The sequence below is a fragment of the Argopecten irradians genome, chromosome 6, assembly GCF_041381155.1.
Source record: "Argopecten irradians isolate NY chromosome 6, Ai_NY, whole genome shotgun sequence".
In the NCBI taxonomy this organism is placed as follows: domain Eukaryota; kingdom Metazoa; phylum Mollusca; class Bivalvia; order Pectinida; family Pectinidae; genus Argopecten; species Argopecten irradians.
This window is the reverse complement of record NC_091139.1, coordinates 41,229,914-41,253,791: the sequence shown is the minus strand read 5'-3', so window position 1 is coordinate 41,253,791 and position 23,878 is coordinate 41,229,914. Positions and strand designations below refer to the sequence as shown.

General features: G+C 38.9%; 1 protein-coding gene across 1 annotated transcript in view; it reads right to left on the bottom strand.

The window, feature by feature from the left end:
- Positions 1 to 13,724, bottom strand: part of LOC138325906 (hillarin-like) — a 46,662-nt gene extending 32,938 nt beyond the window's left edge. The window contains exon 1 of the mRNA XM_069271914.1: positions 12,676 to 13,724. Coding sequence (XP_069128015.1) covers positions 12,676 to 13,272 — 597 coding nt within the window. The 5' untranslated portion in view covers positions 13,273 to 13,724. The remainder of the gene's footprint in view (positions 1 to 12,675) is intronic.
- Positions 13,725 to 23,878: the final 10,154 nt, after the last annotated feature.

Here is a 23,878-nt window from a genome sequence, read left to right as displayed (position 1 = left end):
GTATGTCTCCATTTTAACGTGTATAAGGCGTAAAAAACAAGAATTTCACAGTGCATAACTTATGTGTTCCAACTAACGTTTATAAGGCATTATATATGTTTGTCTGTCCATTTGAATGATTTTCACAGCTTTATTCATTAAAACTTGTGGTTTTAAATAGATAATTGAAGAAAAAATAACATGTCCAAATTTTCGGCCAGTTACGGCACATATAACTTTAAGTGCAATTCCGGAAAAAGTATTTAGCAAACAAACGAATACAAAATAAATACATCAAGTATATATAATGAGATTTAGATTTACCTCAGTTACGATTGTGTTCACATTAACTTGAATTGTACCATTTCTATAGTCTACATTTAAACCCCGTTAACGTACCTTATATCGTGAAGTCTCATGTTTGTAATTCACTACCAGAAGAAACTTGTAGAACAAGTTTGTAACGTCGATCAGAAAGAACGATTGTCAAGGTCAAATAAACTCGACCTCTGGATGTCTGCGTGAATATATATAATGTTATAATAATACTTCCCACCCATAACATAATCGGAATTCCCCAAATAAAATCTCGGTATTATGTTCTGTACACTCGACATGCATACGTGCCAGTTATCAAATCCAATCCATTAAGGCAATATCTGCATCAGAGTAACATTTTTATTGCTTTCCTTGTTGTTCTTAAACCTGGATCGTGACCAAGAGCTTGCAATTTTAATCACATTCGCAAACGAACCTATTTTTCACCTCTATCTTCGGTCAGTTTGAATTAACAGCCGAAAGTTGTATTGAAAAAGGTAAGAATAGAAAATGCAGTACAGCAATGCATAACCGGAAGTGTAAGGTCTCTACTTATATTACAACAGGAAATGTTCATTTTATTCTTTTACAACAAGAAGTTGTTGTACAGAAACATTAAGTAAATAGAAGACAATACATTTCTTTTCTAATATCAATATGCTACTGCAAAATCGAGCTGTATTCCTTTGATAAGTGCACGGCTCCTAACTCTGAATTATTCAGATGACTGTCAGCCCTGCTGTGAAGGACACCAACGACAGTAGAATGGTCCGTTACGGAATGGTGTATACAGTACACCACGTGTAATCAATCATGTGTTATAGTTTATGTGTTTGTAATGGTAAGGAATGAAAGTTCTACGTTTAATACTGAATGTATAGAGACGTTACCGTCCCAGAATGCATGGTGATCGTGGGTTTGAGTTTTACGTACTGCTGGCACGAAAGGTAACAAAGCCAGAGTACCGAAGAAAAACCACCAGCTTGGGTTAGTAACTGCCCATTGTTTTCGTGTGCCATTGGTGAAATTGTGGGACATTCAAACAATCTGAGCATCGCAATCTACAGGTGAAAACTTTTTTTACTAGAATATCGGACATCTTAATCATCACAAAACGCGATTATACTTAATTGGTAGTAACATTAACATACATATAGTTAACTTCAGCTCTATGTCATAAATCAGCTATATATTGGGATAGATATTACTATACACAAAGATCATCAGACGTTTCATAAATTACCATTCTCTTTCACCCAAAGGCGAGTACTTTGTATCCACTATACGTATCTATGCCTTCCCGACATCAAGTTCCGTACCAGATCTGATAGTGAGGACGGCTATTTTAGGCCCATAAAGATTTGATATCACGACATGGTCATTAACGATGGTAATAGTCACGATGTGTTTGGTAGCGATGGTAATAGTCACGATGTCTTTGGTAGCGATGGTAATAGTCACGATGTCTTTGGTAGCGATGGTAACAGTCACGGTGTATTTGGTAGCGATGGTTATAGTCACGATGTGTTTGGTAACGATGGTTATAGTCACGATGTGTTTGGTAGTGATGGTAATAGTCACGATGTGTTTGGTAGCGATGGTAACAGTCACGATGTCTTTGGTAGCGATGGTAATAGTCACGATGTCTTTGGTAGCGATGGTAATAGTCACGATGTGTTTGGTAGCGATGGTAATAGTCACGACGTGTTTGGTAGCGATGGTAATAGTCACGATGTGTTTGGTAGTGATGGTAACAGTCACGATGTCTTTGGTAGTGATGGTAATAGTCACGATGTGTTTGGTAGCGATGGTAATAGTCACGATGTCTTTGGTAGCGATGGTAATAGTCACGATGTCTTTGGTAACGATGGTAATAGTCACGATGTCTTTGGTAGTGATGGTAATAGTCACGATGTCTTTGGTAGGTGGTAATAGTCACGATGTTTTGTAGCGATGGTAATAGTCACGATGTGTTTGGTAGCGATGATAATAGTCACGATGTCTTTGGTAACGATGGTAATAGTCACGATGTGTTTGGTAGCGATGGTAATAGTCACGATGTCTTTGGTAGCGATGGTAATAGTCACGATGTCTTTGGTAGCGATGGTAATAGTCACGATGTGTTTGGTAGCGATGGTAATAGTCACGATGTGTTTGGTAGTGATGGTAACAGTCACGATGTCTTTGGTAGCGATGGTAATAGTCACGATGTCTTTGGTAGCGATGGTAATAGTCACGATGTCTTTGGTAGCGATGGTAATAGTCACGATGTTTTTGGTAGCGATGGTAATAGTCACGATGTCTTTGGTAACGATGGTAATAGTCACGATGTCTTTGGTAGTGATGGTAACAGTCACGATGTCTTTGGTAGGGATGGTAATAGTCACGATGTCTTTGGTAGCGATGGTAATAGTCACGATGTCTTTGGTAGCGATGATAATAGTCACGATGTCTTTGGTAACGATGGTAATAGTCACGATGTCTTTGGTAGTGATGGTAACAGTCACGATGTCTTTGGTAGCGATGGTAATAGTCACGATGTCTTTGGTAGCGATGGTAATAGTCACGATGTCTTTGGTAGCGATGGTAATAGTCACGATGTCTTTGGTAGTGATGGTAATAGTCACGATGTCTTTGGTAGCGATGGTAATAGTCACGATGTCTTTGGTAGCGATGGTAATAGTCACGATGTCTTTGGTAGCGATGGTAACAGTCACGATGTCTTTGGTAACGATGGTAATAGTCACGATGTCTTTGGTAGCGATGGTAACAGTCACGATGTATTTGGTAACGATGGTAATAGTCACGATGTCTTTGGTAGCGATGGTAATAGTCACGATGTATTTGGTAACGATGGTAACAGTCACGATGTATTTGGTAACGATGGTAATAGTCACGATGTATTTGGTAGCGATGGTAATAGTCACGATGTCTTTGGTAGCGATGGTAATAGTCACGATGTCTTTGGTAGTGATGGTAATAGTCACGATGTCTTTGGTAGCGATGGTAATAGTCACGATGTCTTTGGTAGCGATGGTAATAGTCACGATGTCTTTGGTAGCGATGGTAATAGTCACGATGTCTTTGGTAGCGATGGTAATAGTCACGATGTCTTTGGTAGCGATGGTAATAGTCACGATGTCTTTGGTAGCGATGGTAACAGTCACGATGTATTTGGTAACGATGGTAATAGTCACGATGTCTTTGGTAGCGATGGTAATAGTCACGATGTCTTTGGTAGCGATGGTAATAGTCACGATGTCTTTGGTAGTGATGGTAATAGTCACGATGTCTTTGGTAGCGATGGTAACAGTCACGATGTATTTGGTAACGATGGTAATAGTCACGATGTATTTGATAGCGATGGTAATAGTCACGATGTCTTTGGTAGCGATGGTAATAGTCACGATGTCTTTGGTAGTGATGGTAATAGTCACGATGTCTTTGGTAGCGATGGTAACAGTCACGATGTATTTGGTAACGATGGTAATAGTCACGATGTCTTTGGTAGTGATGGTAACAGTCACGATGTCTTTGGTAACGATGGTAATAGTCACGATGTCTTTGGTAGCGATGGTAACAGTCACGATGTATTTGGTAGCGATGGTTACAGTCATGATGTATTTGGTAACGATGGTAATAGTCTCACGATGTCTTTGGTAACGATGGTAATAGTCTTTGGTAGCGATGGTAATAGTCACGATGTCTTTGGTAGCGATGGTAATAGTCACGATGTCTTTGGTAACGATGGTAATAGTCACGATGTCTTTGGTAGCGATGGTAATAGTCACACGATGTTGGTTTGGTAACGATGGTAATAGTCACGATGTCTTTGGTAGATGGTAATAGTCACGATGTCTTTGGTAGCGATGGTAATAGTCACGATGTCTTTGGTAGCGATGGTAATAGTCACGATGTCTTTGGTAGCGATGGTAATAGTCACGATGTCTTTGGTAACGATGGTAATAGTCACGATGTGTTTGGTAGCGATGGTAATAGTCACGATGTCTTTGGTAGCGATGGTAATAGTCACGATGTCTTTGGTAACGATGGTAATAGTCACGATGTCTTTGGTAACGATGGTAATAGTCACGATGTCTTTGGTAACGATGGTAATAGTCACGATGTCTTTGGTAACGATGGTAATAGTCACGATGTCTTTGGTAACGATGGTAATAGTCACGATGTCTTTGGTAACGATGGTAATAGTCACGATGTTTTGGTAGCGATGGTAATAGTCACGATGTCTTTGGTAACGATGGTAATAGTCACGATGTCTTTGGTAACGATGGTAATAGTCACGATGTCTTTGGTAACGATGGTAATAGTCACGATGTCTTTGGTAACGATGGTAATAGTCACGATGTGTTTGGTAGCGATGGTAATAGTCACGATGTCTTTGGTAGCGATGGTAATAGTCACGATGTCTTTGGTAACGATGGTAATAGTCACGATGTCTTTGGTAACGATGGTAATAGTCACGATGTCTTTGGTAACGATGGTAATAGTCACGATGTTTTGGTACGATGGTAATAGTCACGATGTCTTTGGTAGCGATGGTAATAGTCACGATGTCTTTGGTAACGATGGTAATAGTCACGATGTCTTTGGTAACGATGGTAATAGTCACGATGTCTTTGGTAACGATGGTAATAGTCACGATGTCTTTGGTAGCGATGGTAATAGTCACGATGTCTTTGGTAACGATGGTAATAGTCACGATGTCTTTGGTAGCGATGGTAATAGTCACGATGTCTTTGGTAACGATGGTAATAGTCACGATGTCTTTGGTAGCGATGGTAATAGTCACGATGTCTTTGGTAACGATGGTAATAGTCACGATGTCTTTGGTAGCGATGGTAATAGTCACGATGTCTTTGGTAACGATGGTAATAGTCACGATGTCTTTGGTAGTGATGGTAATAGTCACGATGTCTTTGGTAACGATGGTAACAGTCACGATGTCTTTGGTAGCGATGGTAATAGTCACGATGTCTTTGGTATGGTAAGTCACGATTTGGTAGCGATGGTAATAGTCACGATGTCTTTGGTAGCGATGGTAATAGTCACGATGTCTTTGGTAGCGATGGTAATAGTCACGATGTCTTTGGTAGCGATGGTAATAGTCACGATGTCTTTGGTAGCGATGGTAATAGTCACGATGTCTTTGGTAGCGATGGTAATAGTCACGATGTCTTTGGTAGCGATGGTAATAGTCACGATGTCTTTGGTAGCGATGGTAACAGTCACGATGTCTTTGGTAACGATGGTAATAGTCACGATGTCTTTGGTAGCGATGGTAACAGTCACGATGTATTTGGTAGCGATGGTTACAGTCATGATGTATTTGGTAACGATGGTAATAGTCTCACGATGTCTTTGGTAACGATGGTAATAGTCTTTGGTAGCGATGGTAATAGTCACGATGTCTTTGGTAGCGATGGTAATAGTCACGATGTCTTTGGTAGCGATGGTAATAGTCACGATGTCTTTGGTAACGATGGTAATAGTCACGATGTCTTTGGTAGCGATGGTAATAGTCACGATGTCTTTGGTAGCGATGGTAATAGTCACGATGTCTTTGGTAATGATGGTAATAGTCACGATGTCTTTGGTAGCGATGGTAATAGTCACGATGTCTTTGGTAGCGATGGTAATAGTCACGATGTGTTTGGTAGCGATGGTAATAGTCACGATGTCTTTGGTAGCGATGGTAATAGTCACGATGTCTTTGGTAACGATGGTAATAGTCACGATGTCTTTGGTAACGATGGTAATAGTCACGATGTGTTTGGTAGCGATGGTAATAGTCACGATGTCTTTGGTAACGATGGTAATAGTCACGATGTGTTTGGTAGCGATGGTAATAGTCACGATGTCTTTGGTAACGATGGTAATAGTCACGATGTCTTTGGTAGCGATGGTAATAGTCACGATGTCTTTGGTAGTGATGGTAATAGTCACGATGTGTTTGGTAGCGATGGTAATAGTCACGATGTCTTTGGTAACGATGGTAATAGTCACGATGTCTTTGGTAGCGATGGTAATAGTCACGATGTCTTTGGTAGCGATGGTAATAGTCACGATGTCTTTGGTAACGATGGTAATAGTCACGATGTCTTTGGTAACGATGGTAATAGTCACGATGTCTTTGGTAACGATGGTAATAGTCACGATGTCTTTGGTAACGATGGTAATAGTCACGATGTGTTTGGTAGCGATGGTAATAGTCACGATGTCTTTGGTAGCGATGGTAATAGTCACGATGTCTTTGGTAACGATGGTAATAGTCACGATGTCTTTGGTAACGATGGTAATAGTCACGATGTCTTTGGTAACGATGGTAATAGTCACGATGTCTTTGGTAGCGATGGTAATAGTCACGATGTCTTTGGTAGCGATGGTAATAGTCACGATGTCTTTGGTAACGATGGTAATAGTCACGATGTCTTTGGTAACGATGGTAATAGTCACGATGTCTTTGGTAACGATGGTAATAGTCACGATGTCTTTGGTACGATGGTAATAGTCACGATGTCTTTGGTACGATGGTAATAGTCACGATGTTTTGGTAGCGATGGTAATAGTCACGATGTATTTGGTAGCGATGGTAAAGTAGTCACGATGTCTTTGGTAACGATGGTTATAGTCACGAAGTGTATGGTAGCGATGGTAACAGTCACGATGTCTTTGGTAGCGATGGTAACAGTCACGATGTATTTGGTAGCGATGGTAACAGTTACGATGTGTTTGGTAGCGATGGTAACAGTCACGATGTCTTTGGTAACGATGGTTATAGTCACGATGTGTTTGGTAGTGATGGTAACAGTCACGATGTCTTTGGTAGCGATGGTAACAGTCACGATGTCTTTGGTAGCGATGGTAACAGTCACGATGTCTTTGGTAACGATGGTAATAGTCACGATGTCTTTGGTAGCGATGGTAATAGTCACGATGTCTTTGGTAACGATGGTAATAGTCACGATGTATTTGGTAGCGATGGTAACAGTCACGATGTCTTTGGTAACGATGGTTATAGTCACGATGTCTTTGGTAGCGATGGTAATAGTCACGATGTCTTTGGTAGCGATGGTAATAGTCACGATGTCTTTGGCAGCGATGGTAATAGTCACGATGTCTTTGGTAGCGATGGTAACAGTCACGATGTATTTGGTAACGATGGTAATAGTCACGATGTCTTTGGTAGCGATGGTAACAGTCACGATGTCTTTGGTAACGATGGTAATAGTCACGATGTCTTTGGTAGCGATGGTAATAGTCACGATGTCTTTGGTAGCGATGGTAATAGTCACGATGTCTTTGGTAGCGATGGTAATAGTCACGATGTCTTTGGTAGCTAGTTATCTTGGTTTTACATTTCAATGTGAACAGAGGTGCACTATTTACTTTTAAAACGCATGACATCTGCTGTCAGAATCAACAAGGATATCGCTCGATAATGGGAATTCCTCAAACATGCTAATTTATCTATCACCAGTTTAGTCACCTATTGTTGGTTCTGTCATCATGTTCTACCTTGTATATGTGCATAACATTTTTTCACAATTTAGACATACCGGACAAAACCACAGCCACAAAACGAATGCAACCAAAGTTGCATTGTCATCGAAGCAAAAGCTTACATTTATCTATTGACAAAATAATATAATCAGATAAGTCTAAAAGGAAGTATTATTACTTATTCAAGTTTTTCTTCAAATTTTCCACTTTGACGACGATAGTTTTCGGATTCGGAGCATGAGTATCCTGATTTTACGTTTATAAATTACGTTGATATCGGCGGAAATTTTGAGGGGCATAATCGGAAATGGCGACGGTCAAACAGCATTATAATCATGCCAGTGTAATCTTGTCCTCTTGAAAATACATCTATGGATGGAACAACTCATATTTCCTTTATTATTCATTTATAGCTGAGCGTATATTAAATTTTACAATAAAACACATTCTGAACTGCAGACGAGTTTAATTGTATCGCCGTCGTATAGATTACGCAGTAAATGGGTGTTGATAGACAAACGGCAAGGTAACAAAATGACAGGTGTTACCCAATACTAGACATAGCTCACAAGCTGTTCAGTTAGCGCAGGCATTGAGACACATTTACACTCAAAACTTACTTATCGGATTATAACGTGTCATTAATTTCACGTTAACACACAGACAGGCGACTGCACGTAACGTGGTCTTTCTTAAACAGGTATTCCCTTGGCTGATCGAGTTTCATCAGCAACTGTAATTTACAACATCCGGTTGTACGGAAGTCTCACTTTTTTGGCTGCATACAAGGCACAGAAGTTACTTAGCTGTTGTGCACAATTTCAATTTTCACTAGATATATAATAATCGATTTAAAAAGAAAAGTATAGAAGATTTTGGTAAAGGCTGTCTGTTTCCCTGGCCATTCCGACACACTCCTACATCGATACGTGGGCCAGCCTAGATACGGGGCTGGTCGGTGAAATGTGGAGAGGAAATAATGAACCAAGAGGACAACATAGGTAGATAAGGGCCGAACACATTACACTTCAAAGGTCCGTGTTAGGTCACAGGTAATTTGACGCAAGTAAACAGCATTGATCGTAATGAGAGCAAGAAGTTGTATGGCAAACTAGTAAAATACGTCGGGGTCTCAAAACATTCAGCTGGAATGGTACCTACTAGAACGAATAATCATACCCTGCCTCCACTCCGGTTCCCGGCAGGGTATGAATTCCACCCCGTTGCCGCTAGTGTTGCAAGCCCCGATGTGATCCACATCGGGCACTTTGAGACTGATAAAAATATATTTTTCGGGTATTATCCTTATGTAACTGTATTGTTCTGACAACTATGATCAATATTCAATTCACAAACCTTTCGATTATAATCTTTCATCAACTATTAGTGGTAAAATCCAAGGCAAACACAACACATGTATAATTCTGTTCAAATACGCCGCCATGTTTGATTTACCGCAAACCGTGACGAAATGAAACACTCAACAGGTAAAATATGTTTAAAAGTTTTAAAAAGCCAACAAACTAAGAATAAATATGGTGAAAATGAACAAATGTAAGTATTATTAAGAATTAAGCAAAAAAGAATTTTTAAAGTTCATGTTAAAAACTTTGTAACATTTATTTCTTTCGTAGTGAAAATTTGTAGGTCATTCCATATAAGGTACTAGGTGCCATATTTGGAGCGCGAGACTTTCTAACGAGAAGCATCATGGCGGCCAAGTGAGCCGTGTCGGAGATGTGAGCCATTCAAAAGTGCTTCAAAACATAATTTAGACATGGAGGTGGGTAAATAAATAATCATTTTATGTTAAAAATGTTTGATATTGTTGAATTTAATTAAAAAATTACATGACACACATGAAATGCAACATTTTCACCGCTGGATGTTTTGCAACACTACGGGCAATGGGACGGAATCGTAGCTCTGACGACGACCATCTGTCAGAAATCTTCCGTCCGTCGTTCAGAGCTACGTCATCGCAGCTAGGTACCTACTGCCTCACAAACGAAGAAATATTTCGACCTTAATGGTCTACCGACTGTCAATACACGAATGTAAATTCACAAGTTGGCGATAGCTATCAACACAGGCGTCTGATTCTGGTTTGAAAGATTATAACCCCTGCTATGAGTAGACTTTATTTTTTTTCAAACCAAAAGCAGACGCCTGTGTTATTGTATTGCAATCATAATCTTGTGTTTCATCCGAAATACATAGTTATAAATTACTTGGATAGAGAAAGAAAGTATTCCGATATAAGAAAGTATTTCAAAAAGTTCCGTCGATAAATTCTCTAACAGCTATACACATTCAATACAAGATAGTTGCTGCGTGTGGTTTAGATGATACCGGAGAAGCGAACAAGGGTTCTAAAATCAGTTCGTGGGTATGGTGTGGAAATGTGGGGAAGACGATATTTTGAAGCGGGACACGAGATCATTAAACATGACCAAATTTCTATTTCCACATAACCGTGTATATTGACGGTATTTGGACTCCTCATTAGAAATGTCCCCTACATTAATCTACATTATATGTTGTTTGTGTCGCCTGTGTTACAATTGTTTACATCACCTTTCACTTATTACAATATTTTACCTATTCAGAGTAACAGAACTACCATATACCAAGGTCATATCTAACATTTGTACATATCCTTTAATCTTTGTACCTCAGGTGTCAATTTCACATCAATAGAAGCCATAATTTGCCTTTTACGCCTTGTGTTATGTAGGTAAGAACAGGTTTAATTCTTTATATCCTTTGCTAATTGTTAAACTTATACAGAACTATACCCGCGCATTGTGAACGTGTGTGTGCATGGAATACGATCAATACCCGCCATGGATGAATAAAACATGACAACATAGGAAACACAAAAGATGCGTTCTACGTCATAACTTCAATCTTAACAGTCACCTTCGATAATATCTTCTCGCACCGTTATAGCGAAACCATTCCGGACTGCCTATATCACGATGACCATGGCTAGTTAGAGCATGCTTAGTGGAAATATTTGATCTCGGTGTCGAGGTCGGCCATTACCTTTAAATGCCGGTGATTTGGTATAATCTTTAGTATTTACTGGCATTGTCAGCATGAACTCCAATCTACGGTCATTATTTCCTACACATAGCCACAGGTTCACTAAATACACGGTCAACAGAGGTAGGCACACATTATCAGAAGTTTTCTGTTATAAGGTTCGCGGTCATTGGTATCTAGCTAGGTTTACTAGCATTGCTCAAACCAGTATTGGTACCAAGGGCAACGTTTTATATGTCAACGGTACTATAAAGTCCATGGTCATTCGTGTATCAAACAATATCAAAAGGGTCGAGGTCGTTTGTATATACCATACGACATATATTGGGTCAAGGATGTTTGTCTATAATACACCATTCAACAAAAGGGCCATTAGAACAACAACTTGTCAGTATCATATGTTAAAGGGGGAATGTCATTTGTCTTAACCATTCAAAAAAGATCAAGGTTATTTGTCAGACTATGGCAAACGAGTATGAAACCATAAAGGTAAAAGACATTAGGTCTTAAAACCATTAGGAAAATATTCAATGTCACTGTTCACACTATACTACAAAGGGTCAAGGACATTGGTATATTCATCGGCACTTCGCTAAATAGAACTGTATACGGTAAGAACGTTTCGCCGTCACTGGTTCACACAGTATACCCGTCAGTCGGGCTGAGCGGTGGATACCGGGGGTGTATTGGCCATTGTTAACGAGTATTAATATGTCAGTAATGCTAATTCTCCCACACACTTAAACTCCCATTTACACAGCCTTCGGTCAAGTCGTTCGTTATCAAATATTTGACGGTGTCGGCGTACACATATAGTTACTTGATTTACATCCCTTGCAGAATTTGCTAGAAGGCGCGTTTGATACAAACGTCTGGTTATTTAGTGTATCCTGTATATTTATTATTCTCAGTGTACCTATAACAGCGTAGATGTAATGAAGTCACACCTGTCAAACTAGATTTCTTAAGTATACCAATGATAAACGATCATTTCGTTTCCAGCCACCCGTGTCTACGGAGCCACGCTCCAGCTGTTCCGTAGATACGTGTTGAGAATTACCCACGGTACACAATATAATTGATTTTGTGGTGTATATGTAATTTTGGGCTGATATCTCATTTTATGACTATAAAAAAAAGAATAGCTCATGTGACTGGTGTTTCTATATATAGAACATTACGTATTAATATGCATGTACCATACTCACAATAAGTATTTGTGTATCGAGTGCCATATGCCTTAGGAACTACAAACGGAGTATTCCTGTACGATAAAATTGGTACAATTCCTCGGATAACAGAGGTACCCCCATTTTACCACCTTTCCCGTAACGCGGTATCCAGTATCCGCCCCTTACAGAACATATTTGACCTCTTCCCCGTATGATTGTACCTGACATTCTCACCACTTTTGTGTACCTTGGTACCTTATTTATCTCTTTACCAAGACATTTTACCACTTTCTCGTACATTTGCTTGAAAAGTTCATCTCTTAACCACTACTTTCTTACCACTTTTCCGCACTTTGGTACATGCACAACATTTTAACCACCTTCCTGGTACTTTGATACACTGTTTCCCTCTTTACCACGATATGGTTATCATTTTCCTAAAATAATAGTACCCAGTTTCCCTATTTACCACTTACCCGGTACTGTGGTACACTGTTTCCCTCTTTACCGCGATATTGTTACCACTTTCCCATCATTATACTACCCAGTTTCCCTATTTACCACATATCCCGTTTTATCTGTTTACCACGATATGTTTACCAATTCCGGGTACTGTGGTACCTGGTCTGATACTTACTATGTTTGGAGGATAGTGATGCTTGTCATGAAGATGTTGATTTCCCTTCATCAACAGCTGGGCGTCGATAGGCCCTTTAATGTGGAGGGCATCTTTACCAAACTGTGGCCCTGCCTGGTCCGGTGACGTCACATTGTGTGTCTTGGGGACAGAAACTGCCCTTTGTAACTCCACAGCCTGCATCCCGTAACTAGGGATACGTAAAGTCCCTGCCTCGCGAACCTCTGGCTTCAACTTTTTCGACATTTTCTGGTAGCCCTTTTGGGCGTCTACGGCACTCTTTATACCTATAGCCCCCGGTCCTAACTTTGGTGCCCCTATTCGGGGAGCATGGCTGTTACAATACACTTCTTTATCATTCGGATCGGTGGCATTGGACCAATAGCTCCTGATATTCAGGAACTGACCACACACAAAACACCGGAAACAATTTTTATGGAACACCACATCGTGTACGGGGCCGACTTTCTCTTGCATGTAGACCTTTTTGCCACATCTGTAACAATCGTTAGAATTGTCCGGGAGGGGCCGGAATAGAGAGGACAGGCTTTGGTACCCTCTCTCGGCAGCACGCCTGTCATCGGAGGCCGTCGCCATTATTTCTGGTATACACAAAAAACCTATATAAATTTCTCACAGACACAAACACACAACGGGATAAATCCTAATGTGGTTTCACATATATTCACTTTTACGTCGTTAAAAGCACGGAAATCAACACTGTACCACGATTCGAACGACTCTCCTCTTTTCAAGCTCGACTACAAACAGAATAGCGCTATTTTATATACACACGGGTTCTACCTGAACGACAGTGTCCAATATCTCCATTCACACAGGTATGTCAATAAACACAGGTATGGTGGAGGGTCCCGGGATGGCGGACTAATCAAAAGCTTGCTGTAACCAGCATATACAGGGCCTATCACACCCTCAAAAAGAACCTACATGTCCAATATCCTCCATTTCAGACTGTTCGGTTTTTTCACCTGGGCGAGAAACCTATGCACCGGTTCATTGGGCGATTCCATTTATAGACAGTACACAGGTAAAGCAATAGTCAGCCAAGCGTGACAGTACAATGGCTATACACACGTTGTGCAGCTAATGTGGATGTCAAGTATGGGATCGAGTAGGAATATAACCCACAAATCGCCCACTATCATATCAAAACCGATTCATTCAATTATGACTGGATATTATTATCCGCCACCTAGATGTTAGAGTATAGGACTGGACATACATATGATTGATTTATATCTATATCCGGACTGTTTCGGTCGATAATAAACAAGGGTATCGATTTCGTGTTTTATTTCCTATCTGACCTCATACCGACCTACCAATTGTTATGACATATATTTAGCTAAGTATTTAATTGTAACGGTAAGATAAACAATACAATTGATTACGATATAGATAAAACGCTGGTCTCGACCGACTTTCATCTGACCCTAGCACCTTCCACAATAGTATCATCACCATATAATTGCAAAATCCTCATTAATGCGTTTATAGACATAAAGTACACTATAATTAGTCAATCTAGATTAAATTCACTTTTTGATTTATGATACCAGCAAAATAACGATAGAGGTATTTTTCGTTCGCGCTCACTACGAATTCACGAAAGTTCATATAGCAGCTGAAGAAAAATTAGTAAAATGATAGTAATAATAATGTAAAAACACTTTTGATATTAGGTGATATCACGTATGTTTTCACAGGAAAGAAAATAATCTTTGAACAAGGCCTCGATGAACGATTTTAGTTGTCAGTTATACCGCTTTCTATTTACAAAAGGTAACAAAATTACCACATATTACATTATTGTGGTAATAATAACCATCCCATTCGTGTCACAAGTAAACGCGAGAACGTCTATTATCTTATTAAAATGGAAAATGTCTTTTAACAAAATGTGATGTCGGGTCGACTATATGTTGTTTTTTATTTATTTATTTTGGACGTTTATTCGGATGTACACACGCACGAGTGCAGTCCGGACACATGTCCGACTGTGACGGCCCGGACACATGTCCGAATGTGACTCGGGAATGAGATGGCCCGGACACATGTCCGACTGTGACTCGGGAATGTGATGTCGTCAGTTAAACCATCATAAAACCACCATGTTACATTAGGTCAGCTAAAACACATCAATCGGCAATTATGTGACACATCTGCTGACCGCTCCTGCATTCCGGACATAAAGCCGTGACTGACCAACGTAATCCTCGGTCAGTCTGCCCTTTCGGGAGACAACACTGGTCAAAAACTAGCTGTCTCGGTGGTCAACAGTTGCACCTTGACACTGACCACCTCCTGGCATACTAGAAACAGGAACCGGAAACAGAGTCTTACCGATATCCAAACGCCAGATCACCAATTAAAGGGACAATTCATTCTACGAGAACATTATAATTTGTATATATATCGGAAAACCCCCAGTTCTAATGGAAATTAGATCAGTCGGTTTTACTGTGATATATCAGAAAATCCCATGGTGGTGAAATGCGTGTGAAATGTTCAAACTCACTCGCTGTCCGCCATTACACATTGTGGTCGAATATCTTGTATGCCGAACCCAGTCCCTTGCTCGTAGAGTAATGCTACTTTTGTCTAGAACTGCTCAAATCGCTCTGACAGAAGTGTGTTCACCTTATTAGGTGAATTGTTTTGCCTAAAAAATCATTATATCACCTCCACAGTGGTTATGTAGTTCATTTGTTTAACGTGCGTGACTTTGGCTCGGGTATGGGTACAGCGTACGTATTGTACCTGCTTAATCGTATTGATCAACGATTTGTAATTACAACGGTATCAATTAAAATACTAAATAATGACGTGGAATTTGTCAATATCTTATGTTATATGTTTCATAAGAAATGTAGAACAATACATTTATGCCATATTTTGCTTCTTGGTTATGTAAAAGAATTAGCCTGAGTGAATTGTCCCTTTAATAGGATAGTGATTAGGTATTTCAAGAATTATCAATAAGTTGTATATATACATGTGTATAAATTTTCGTAACAGAGTCGGATTTTTGTCATTAGATGTCCCCCTTTGTCTTATACGCTATTTTATTAAACTTTGATAAAGTTGCCAACAAAAACTTATAAAACCTGTTATAAAGACAAAAATTATCCATTTGTACACGAACTTTACTGCCGCCGCACTCATGTGATCGTCACAGGGAACGCGGTACTAGAATCAGTCAGTTTCTATCTAACCAGATATGACTATAAATAACCTAATACATTAAAGGGACAATTCACTCAGGCTAATTCTTTTACATAACCAAGAAGTGAAATATGGTATAAATATATTGTTCTATATTTCTTATGAAACAAATAACGTTAAACATTGACAAATTCCAGCAGTTATAGACAAAAGTTGCATTACTCTACGAGCAAGGGACAGGGTTCGGCATACAAGAAGTTCGACCACAATGTGTTATGGCGGACAGCGAGTGAGTTTGAAAATTTCACACACATGTCACCACCATGGGCTTTTCAGGCACATCACAGTAAAACCGACTGATCTAAATTCCATTAGAACTGAGTTTTTCCGATATATGTACAAATTTTAATGTTTTCATAGAATGAATTGTCCCTTTAAAGTTGCTCCACCGCCGACAGAGCATAAATGATATTCTTCATTTGAACTATAATTAGTGTTTCTAATTATTTTTCATATTTTTAACTTGAATCAAAATTAGAAGCTCAAACTTTTTAACGGTGGTAATGGTGTCAAGTAAGTAAGTTTTATAACTGAAGAAAAATTCTAAATCGTCTCCTCCTGTTTTTGATAGTGAAAAAATACTATTTGTCAGCGGTTGAGCATCTTTAAAATTCTATATTCATTTTAATTCTATATGTGACATGTAAATGAATCATTCGTGAAGTTGATTGAAATTATATGTACCATATTATCCTCCACTTCTACCATTTAGTGAAATTTATGTTGTCATATGTAATTTACAAGGTATGTATATGTACAAAAGATAAAACATAATTATCATGTTATGTGTTAATGCCACTCCCCATATTAGGTATGCCTACTGTTACTTATCTATTATGGCCTGGTTGAGAGGGCACTATTATTCTATTATGGCCCTTTCCCCCGGGAACTGTCTGGCGAGGTATAGTTCCCGAATCGAAGACGAGGGGACTATACCTCGCCAGACAACACTATAGGAGAACTGTTCCCGAGGGAAAGGGCCATAATAGATTTAGTACGTCACATGATATTCATTATGACGTCACATATTTGGTCGCGTGCTCATTCCCGTGGGACTACACTTTGGTATAGTTCCTGTAGTCAGGTATAGTCTCCCGTAGTCAAGAAGGACAGGGAATTGTCGCAAAATAGACCATGGATGTTATCCAATCGCAATCCTAGTAAATATCATGTGATGTACTAAAATATATACATGTATATACATATAAATACTGTTGGTCAAAAATTTGTGCCAGGTCCCTGTGAGGTAAATATAGAACTCTACATGTCTATGATTTGGAGAAAATGTATTGATATATAATCCACTTGGTAATTAATTAGTTTGTGATTATTATATTACCATAACAGGATCTGGCAGAAGTTAATTCAAACTTACAAAAACCCCTCTCCATTACAACTTACAATACCTATAATATATACATCATGTATACATTATAAGATAGCTTTATATCTTATATATGGTACCATAATTATTATTCTTACATGGGAACAGATAAGAGAGAAGAAAGAGATAGGTAGATAAAGAGAGGGGAAGGAGAGTGGATATAACATCAATAGTTTTACCTATTATCCAACAATTTACATTGTGTACGTGTATAGCGATCCTTCTCTCTACATCACTGAAAGGAGTGTTAGGAGGATAAATTCATTGTCTGTGTCGTTGGGACGGCGTGCAAGTACGATCGTCGTATTGGGGATGACATTGGAAGTTCAATGTAACTGGGTATGTACCAGTCCTTACCCAGGAGTGGATGTTTTGGTGACCTGTCCATCATTCTAGTTTTTATCTACAGACACAGCCTTTCTGTTGTGTGTACACCCAACTCAGAAAGCATGTGTCTCTAGTAAGGCACCCTCAGCGGTATGTATGTCCTTACTTATCAGTGGTGTTTGGCCCATACCCTCACCAAGATGCATAAAAATTCCACCCAAACTCCACACAAAACTCCGTGTTCGAGATTGTATATATGTATACAGCAAACTACATCAACAGTTAGACATGATGTCAGGATCAAGATAAAAGGTTGAAACTGACAAAGGTACTAGCCTAAGCCTGGATAATTGTGCATTTCACTATTTAGTAAAGTTTTTTCACATTAAAAAACTGTTAACAGCGTAGATCCTATTTTAATCCCTCTTTATCGCAAAATCAAGTAACCAGAGTGATCCACAAATTCATAAAATCATCCTTCTACACCGAAAAATAATGCCATTAACTTCTTTATATTGACGTATTCGTAACGTTACCGCACACGTACGTCACTTGTTTATAAAGGCGAGAAACTTTGGCTGGTACGAGTGTCACGTATGTATTAGCAGAGACATAGCTAATTTATACACATTGACTGGTCAGATTAACGTTAATTGTTTAAATAATATTTCAGATTCAATGATTTATATTATTGAATCTGAAATAGTATTTAAACAATTAACGTTCAATATTAAAAGATGTGTTTTTCATGATTTTTATATGTTATACAAAGTGGTGTCTCCGATTTGGCTTCATCTTCAATGTTAAGAAGATCATCTATAAATTGATAAACTGTTTATGTTTCCAAGTTCCCTACTCCGGCCATATTTGTTCTTTGGTTATGTTCACGTTGTTTGGGCGAGAATTTATGAGAACATATTCTCGGTCTACCCTCGGATAGGAAAAAAGTTGCCGCCCAAAGACAACCCTGGGGTTCCGATCACTTACGATCTTTACACCCTTGGGCTATCTCATAGTAAAGTTGAGGGCAGTTCAGCAGAAAAAAAATCTTAACCAAAAAAAGACCTGCAGTGCACGCGGGACCTCCTAGCCAATGCTATGCTGGTTATATCCAAGCGAAGAGCGGCAGTGCACCATGCGAAATATGACAATGCATCATACGAGGCGACAATTTTGTTTGTCGTATGGTGCATTGTCGCTTTTTTTTTGCATTGTCGCTAGATTCGCATTGTCGCACTGTCGTATGGTCGTTGTTTTTTTTGCTTGGGACATCATAGCTCTTTGCATAGCGCACTGTCGCTCTTCACATGGCGGAGTCAATGCGACAGTGCGACATGGTCGCAATCAGACACCATAAACGCCATTTCAATGTCCATATCCGCGTACATAAAGCACAGGCTTTTAGTTCGATAGAAATACGTGAACCTCCACACATGTGTGATACTGTTACACAGTACAGATCTCCTACCCACCAGCCTTGGTTCAGTGTCCGTGTACATAAATTACATGTCCGATGTCTGTTGACATTGTGTTACACAGGTGTGTTGACTTGGTCAGCAGATACACACGTCACTTTAATCCCCAATGGCTGACATGTTGTGTCCAATCTCTCTTTTTATTCAAAGCTGGCAGTTCTCTTTGTACTGAAGTAAATACTAGTTTCAATCAGTGGCTTAACTCGGCTTTGGTCAAATAGAAGTTCCGGAGTCTCGGAAGATAACATTTATTACTTCCACTTTCCGGTAAACTAGTTTGAAAGTATTTAGAAGATTTCACCTTCAGCGTTCACCTTTCACATTTTCGTGACGGTTTAAACTGAATAATGTTGCTTCAAAACATTTATGCTATACCCGAGGAAAAAAATGAAAAATATTTGTTGATACATTACTACAATGTGCAAGAATGGAAGCTGCCTATGTTATACTCATGTTTTATTCCATTTTATCTTTTCAAAGACCATAAAAACCAACTTCATGCCCTTGCAGTGATCATCTATTTTAAACATTCGGAGCAAATAACTTACATACATCATCTAGACAAGCCTATACTTACTACATCATCTAGACAAGCCTATACTTACTACATCATCTAGACAAGCCTATACTTACTACATCATCTAGACAAGCCTATACTTACTACATCATCTAGACAAGCCTACACTTACTACATCATCTAGACAAGCCTACACTTACTACATCATCTAGACAAGCCTACACTACTACTATCATCTAGACAAGCCTATACTTACTACATCATCTAGACAAGCCTACACTTACTACATCATCTAGACAAGCCTACACTTACTACATCATCTAGACAAGCCTACACTTACTACATCATCTAGACAAGCCTACACTTACTACACATCATCTAGACAAGCCTATACTTACTACATCATCTAGACAAGCCTATACTTACTACATCATCTAGACAAACCTATACTTACTACATCATCTAGACAAGCCTACACTACACTTACACTTACTACATCATCTAGACAAGCTTACACTTACTACATCATCTAGACAAGCCTATACTTACTACATCATCTAGACAAGCCTTTACTTACTACATCATCTAGACAAGCCTATACTTACTACATCATCTAGACAAGCCTATACTTACTACATCATCTAGACAAGCCTACACTTACTACATCATCTAGACAAGCCTATACTTACTACATCATCTAGACAAGCCTATACTTACTACATCATCTAGACAAGCCTACACTTACTACATCATCTAGACAAGCCTACACTTACTACATCATCTAGACAAGCCTATACTTACTACATCATCTAGACAAGCCTATACTTACTACATCATCTAGACAAGCCTATACTTACTACATCATCTAGACAAGCCTACACTTACTACATCATCTAGACAAGCCTACACTTACTACATCATCTAGACAAGCCTACACTTACTACATCATCTAGACAAGCCTACACTTACTACATCATCTAGACAAGCCTATACTTACTACATCATCTAGACAAGCCTACACTTACTACATCATCTAGACAAGCCTACACTTACTACATCATCTAGACAAGCCTACACTTACTACATCATCTAGACAAGCCTACACTTACTACATCATCTAGACAAGCCTACACTTACTACATCATCTAGACAAGCCTATACTTACTACATCATCTAGACAAGCCTATACTTACTACATCATCTAGACAAGCCTATACTTACTACATCATCTAGACAAGCCTATACTTACTACATCATCTAGACAAGCCTACTTACTTACTACATCATCTAGACAAGCCTACACTTACTACATCATCTAGACAAGCCTATACTTACTACATCATCTAGACAAGCCTACACTTACTACATCATCTAGACAAGCCTATACTTACTACATCATCTAGACAAGCCTACACTTACTACATCATCTAGACAAGCCTACACTTACTACATCATCTAGACAAGCCTACACTTACTACATCATCTAGACAAGCCTACACTTACTACATCATCTAGACAAGCCTATACTTACTACATCATCTAGACAAGCCTATTACTTACTACATCATCTAGACAAGCCTATACTTACTACATCATCTAGACAAGCCTATACTTACTACATCATCTAGACAAGCCTACACTTACTACATCATCTAGACAAGCCTACACTTACTACATCATCTAGACAAGCCTACACTTACTACATCATCTAGACAAGCCTACACTTACTACATCATCTAGACAAGCCTATACTTACTACATCATCTAGACAAGCCTTTACTTACTACATCATCTAGACAAGCCTATACTTACTACATCATCTAGACAAGCCTACACTTACTACATCATCTAGACAAGCCTACACTTACTACATCATCTAGACAAGCCTACACTTACTACATCATCTAGACAAGCCTACACTTACTACATCATCTAGACAAGCCTACACTTACTACATCATCTAGACAAGCCTACACTTACTCTACATACACAATCATCTAGACAAGCCTACACTTACTACATCATCTAGACAAGCCTACACTTACTACATCATCTAGACAAGCCTACTACACATTCTAGACAAGCCTATACTTACTACATCATCTAGACAAGCCTACACTTACTACATCATCTAGACAAGCCTACACTTACTACATCATCTAGACAAGCCTACACTTACTACATCATCTAGACAAGCCTTACTTACTACATCATCTAGACAAGCCTACACTTACTACATCATCTAGACAAGCCTAACTTACTACATCATCTAGACAAGCCTATACTTACTACATCATCTAGACAAGCCTATACTTACTACATCATCTAGACAAGCCTATACTTACTACATCATCTAGACAAGCCTACACTTACTACATCATCTAGACAAGCCTATACTTACTACATCATCTAGACAAGCCTATTACTACATCATCTAGACAAGCCTATACTTACTACATCATCTAGACAAGCCTACACTTACTACATCATCTAGACAAGCCTATACTTACTACATCATCTAGACAAGCCTATACTTACTACATCATCTAGACAAGCCTACACTTACTACATCATCTAGACAAGCCTACACTTACTACATCATCTAGACAAGCCTACACTTACTACATCATCTAGACAAGCCTACACTTACTACATCATCTAGACAAGCCTATACTTACTACATCATCTAGACAAGCCTATACTTACTACATCATCTAGACAAGCCTTTACTTACTACATCATCTAGACAAGCCTATACTTACTACATCATCTAGACAAGCCTATACTTACTACATCATCTAGACAAGCCTACACTTACTACATCATCTAGACAAGCCTATTACTTACTACATCATCTAGACAAGCCTATACTTACTACATCATCTAGACAAGCCTACACTTACTACATCATCTAGACAAGCCTATACTTACTACATCATCTAGACAAGCCTACACTTACTACATCATCTAGACAAGCCTATACTTACTACATCATCTAGACAAGCCTACACTTACTACATCATCTAGACAAGCCTATACTTACTACATCATCTAGACAAGCCTAAACTTACTACATCATCTAGACAAGCCTATACTTACTACATCATCTAGACAAGCCTATACTTACTACATCATCTAGACAAGCCTACACTTACTACATCATCTAGACAAGCCTTTACTTACTACATCATCTAGACAAGCCTTTACTTACTACATCATCTAGACAAGCCTATACTTACTACATCATCTAGACAAGCCTACACTTACTACATCATCTAGACAAGCCTACACTTACTACATCATCTAGACAAGCCTACACTTACTACATCATCTAGACAAGCCTACACTTACTACATCATCTAGACAAGCCTACACTTACTACATCATCTAGACAAGCCTATACTTACTACATCATCTAGACAAGCCTATACTTACTACATCATCTAGACAAGCCTACACTTACTACATCATCTAGACAAGCCTACACTTACTACATCATCTAGACAAGCCTATACTTACTACATCATCTAGACAAGCCTACACTTACTACATCATCTAGACAAGCCTACACTTACTACATCATCTAGACAAGCCTATACTTACTACATCATCTAGACAAGCCTATACTTACTACATCATCTAGACAAGCCTACACTTACTACATCATCTAGACAAGCCTTTACTTACTACATCATCTAGACAAGCCTATACTTACTACATCATCTAGACAAGCCTACACTTACTACATCATCTAGACAAGCCTACACTTACTACATCATCTAGACAAGCCTACACTTACTACATCATCTAGACAAGCCTTTACTTACTACATCATCTAGACAAGCCTATACTTACTACATCATCTAGACAAGCCTATACTTACTACATCATCTAGACAAGCCTACACTTACTACATCATCTAGACAAGCCTATACTTACTACATCATCTAGACAAGCCTACACTTACTACATCATCTAGACAAGCCTACACTTACTACATCATCTAGACAAGCCTATACTTACTACATCATCTAGACAAGCCTACACTTACTACATCATCTAGACAAGCCTACACTTACTACATCATCTAGACAAGCCTATACTTACTACATCATCTAGACAAGCCTATACTTACTACATCATCTAGACAAGCCTATACTTACTACATCATCTAGACAAGCCTATACTTACTACATCATCTAGACAAGCCTATACTTACTACATCATCTAGACAAGCCTATACTTACTACATCA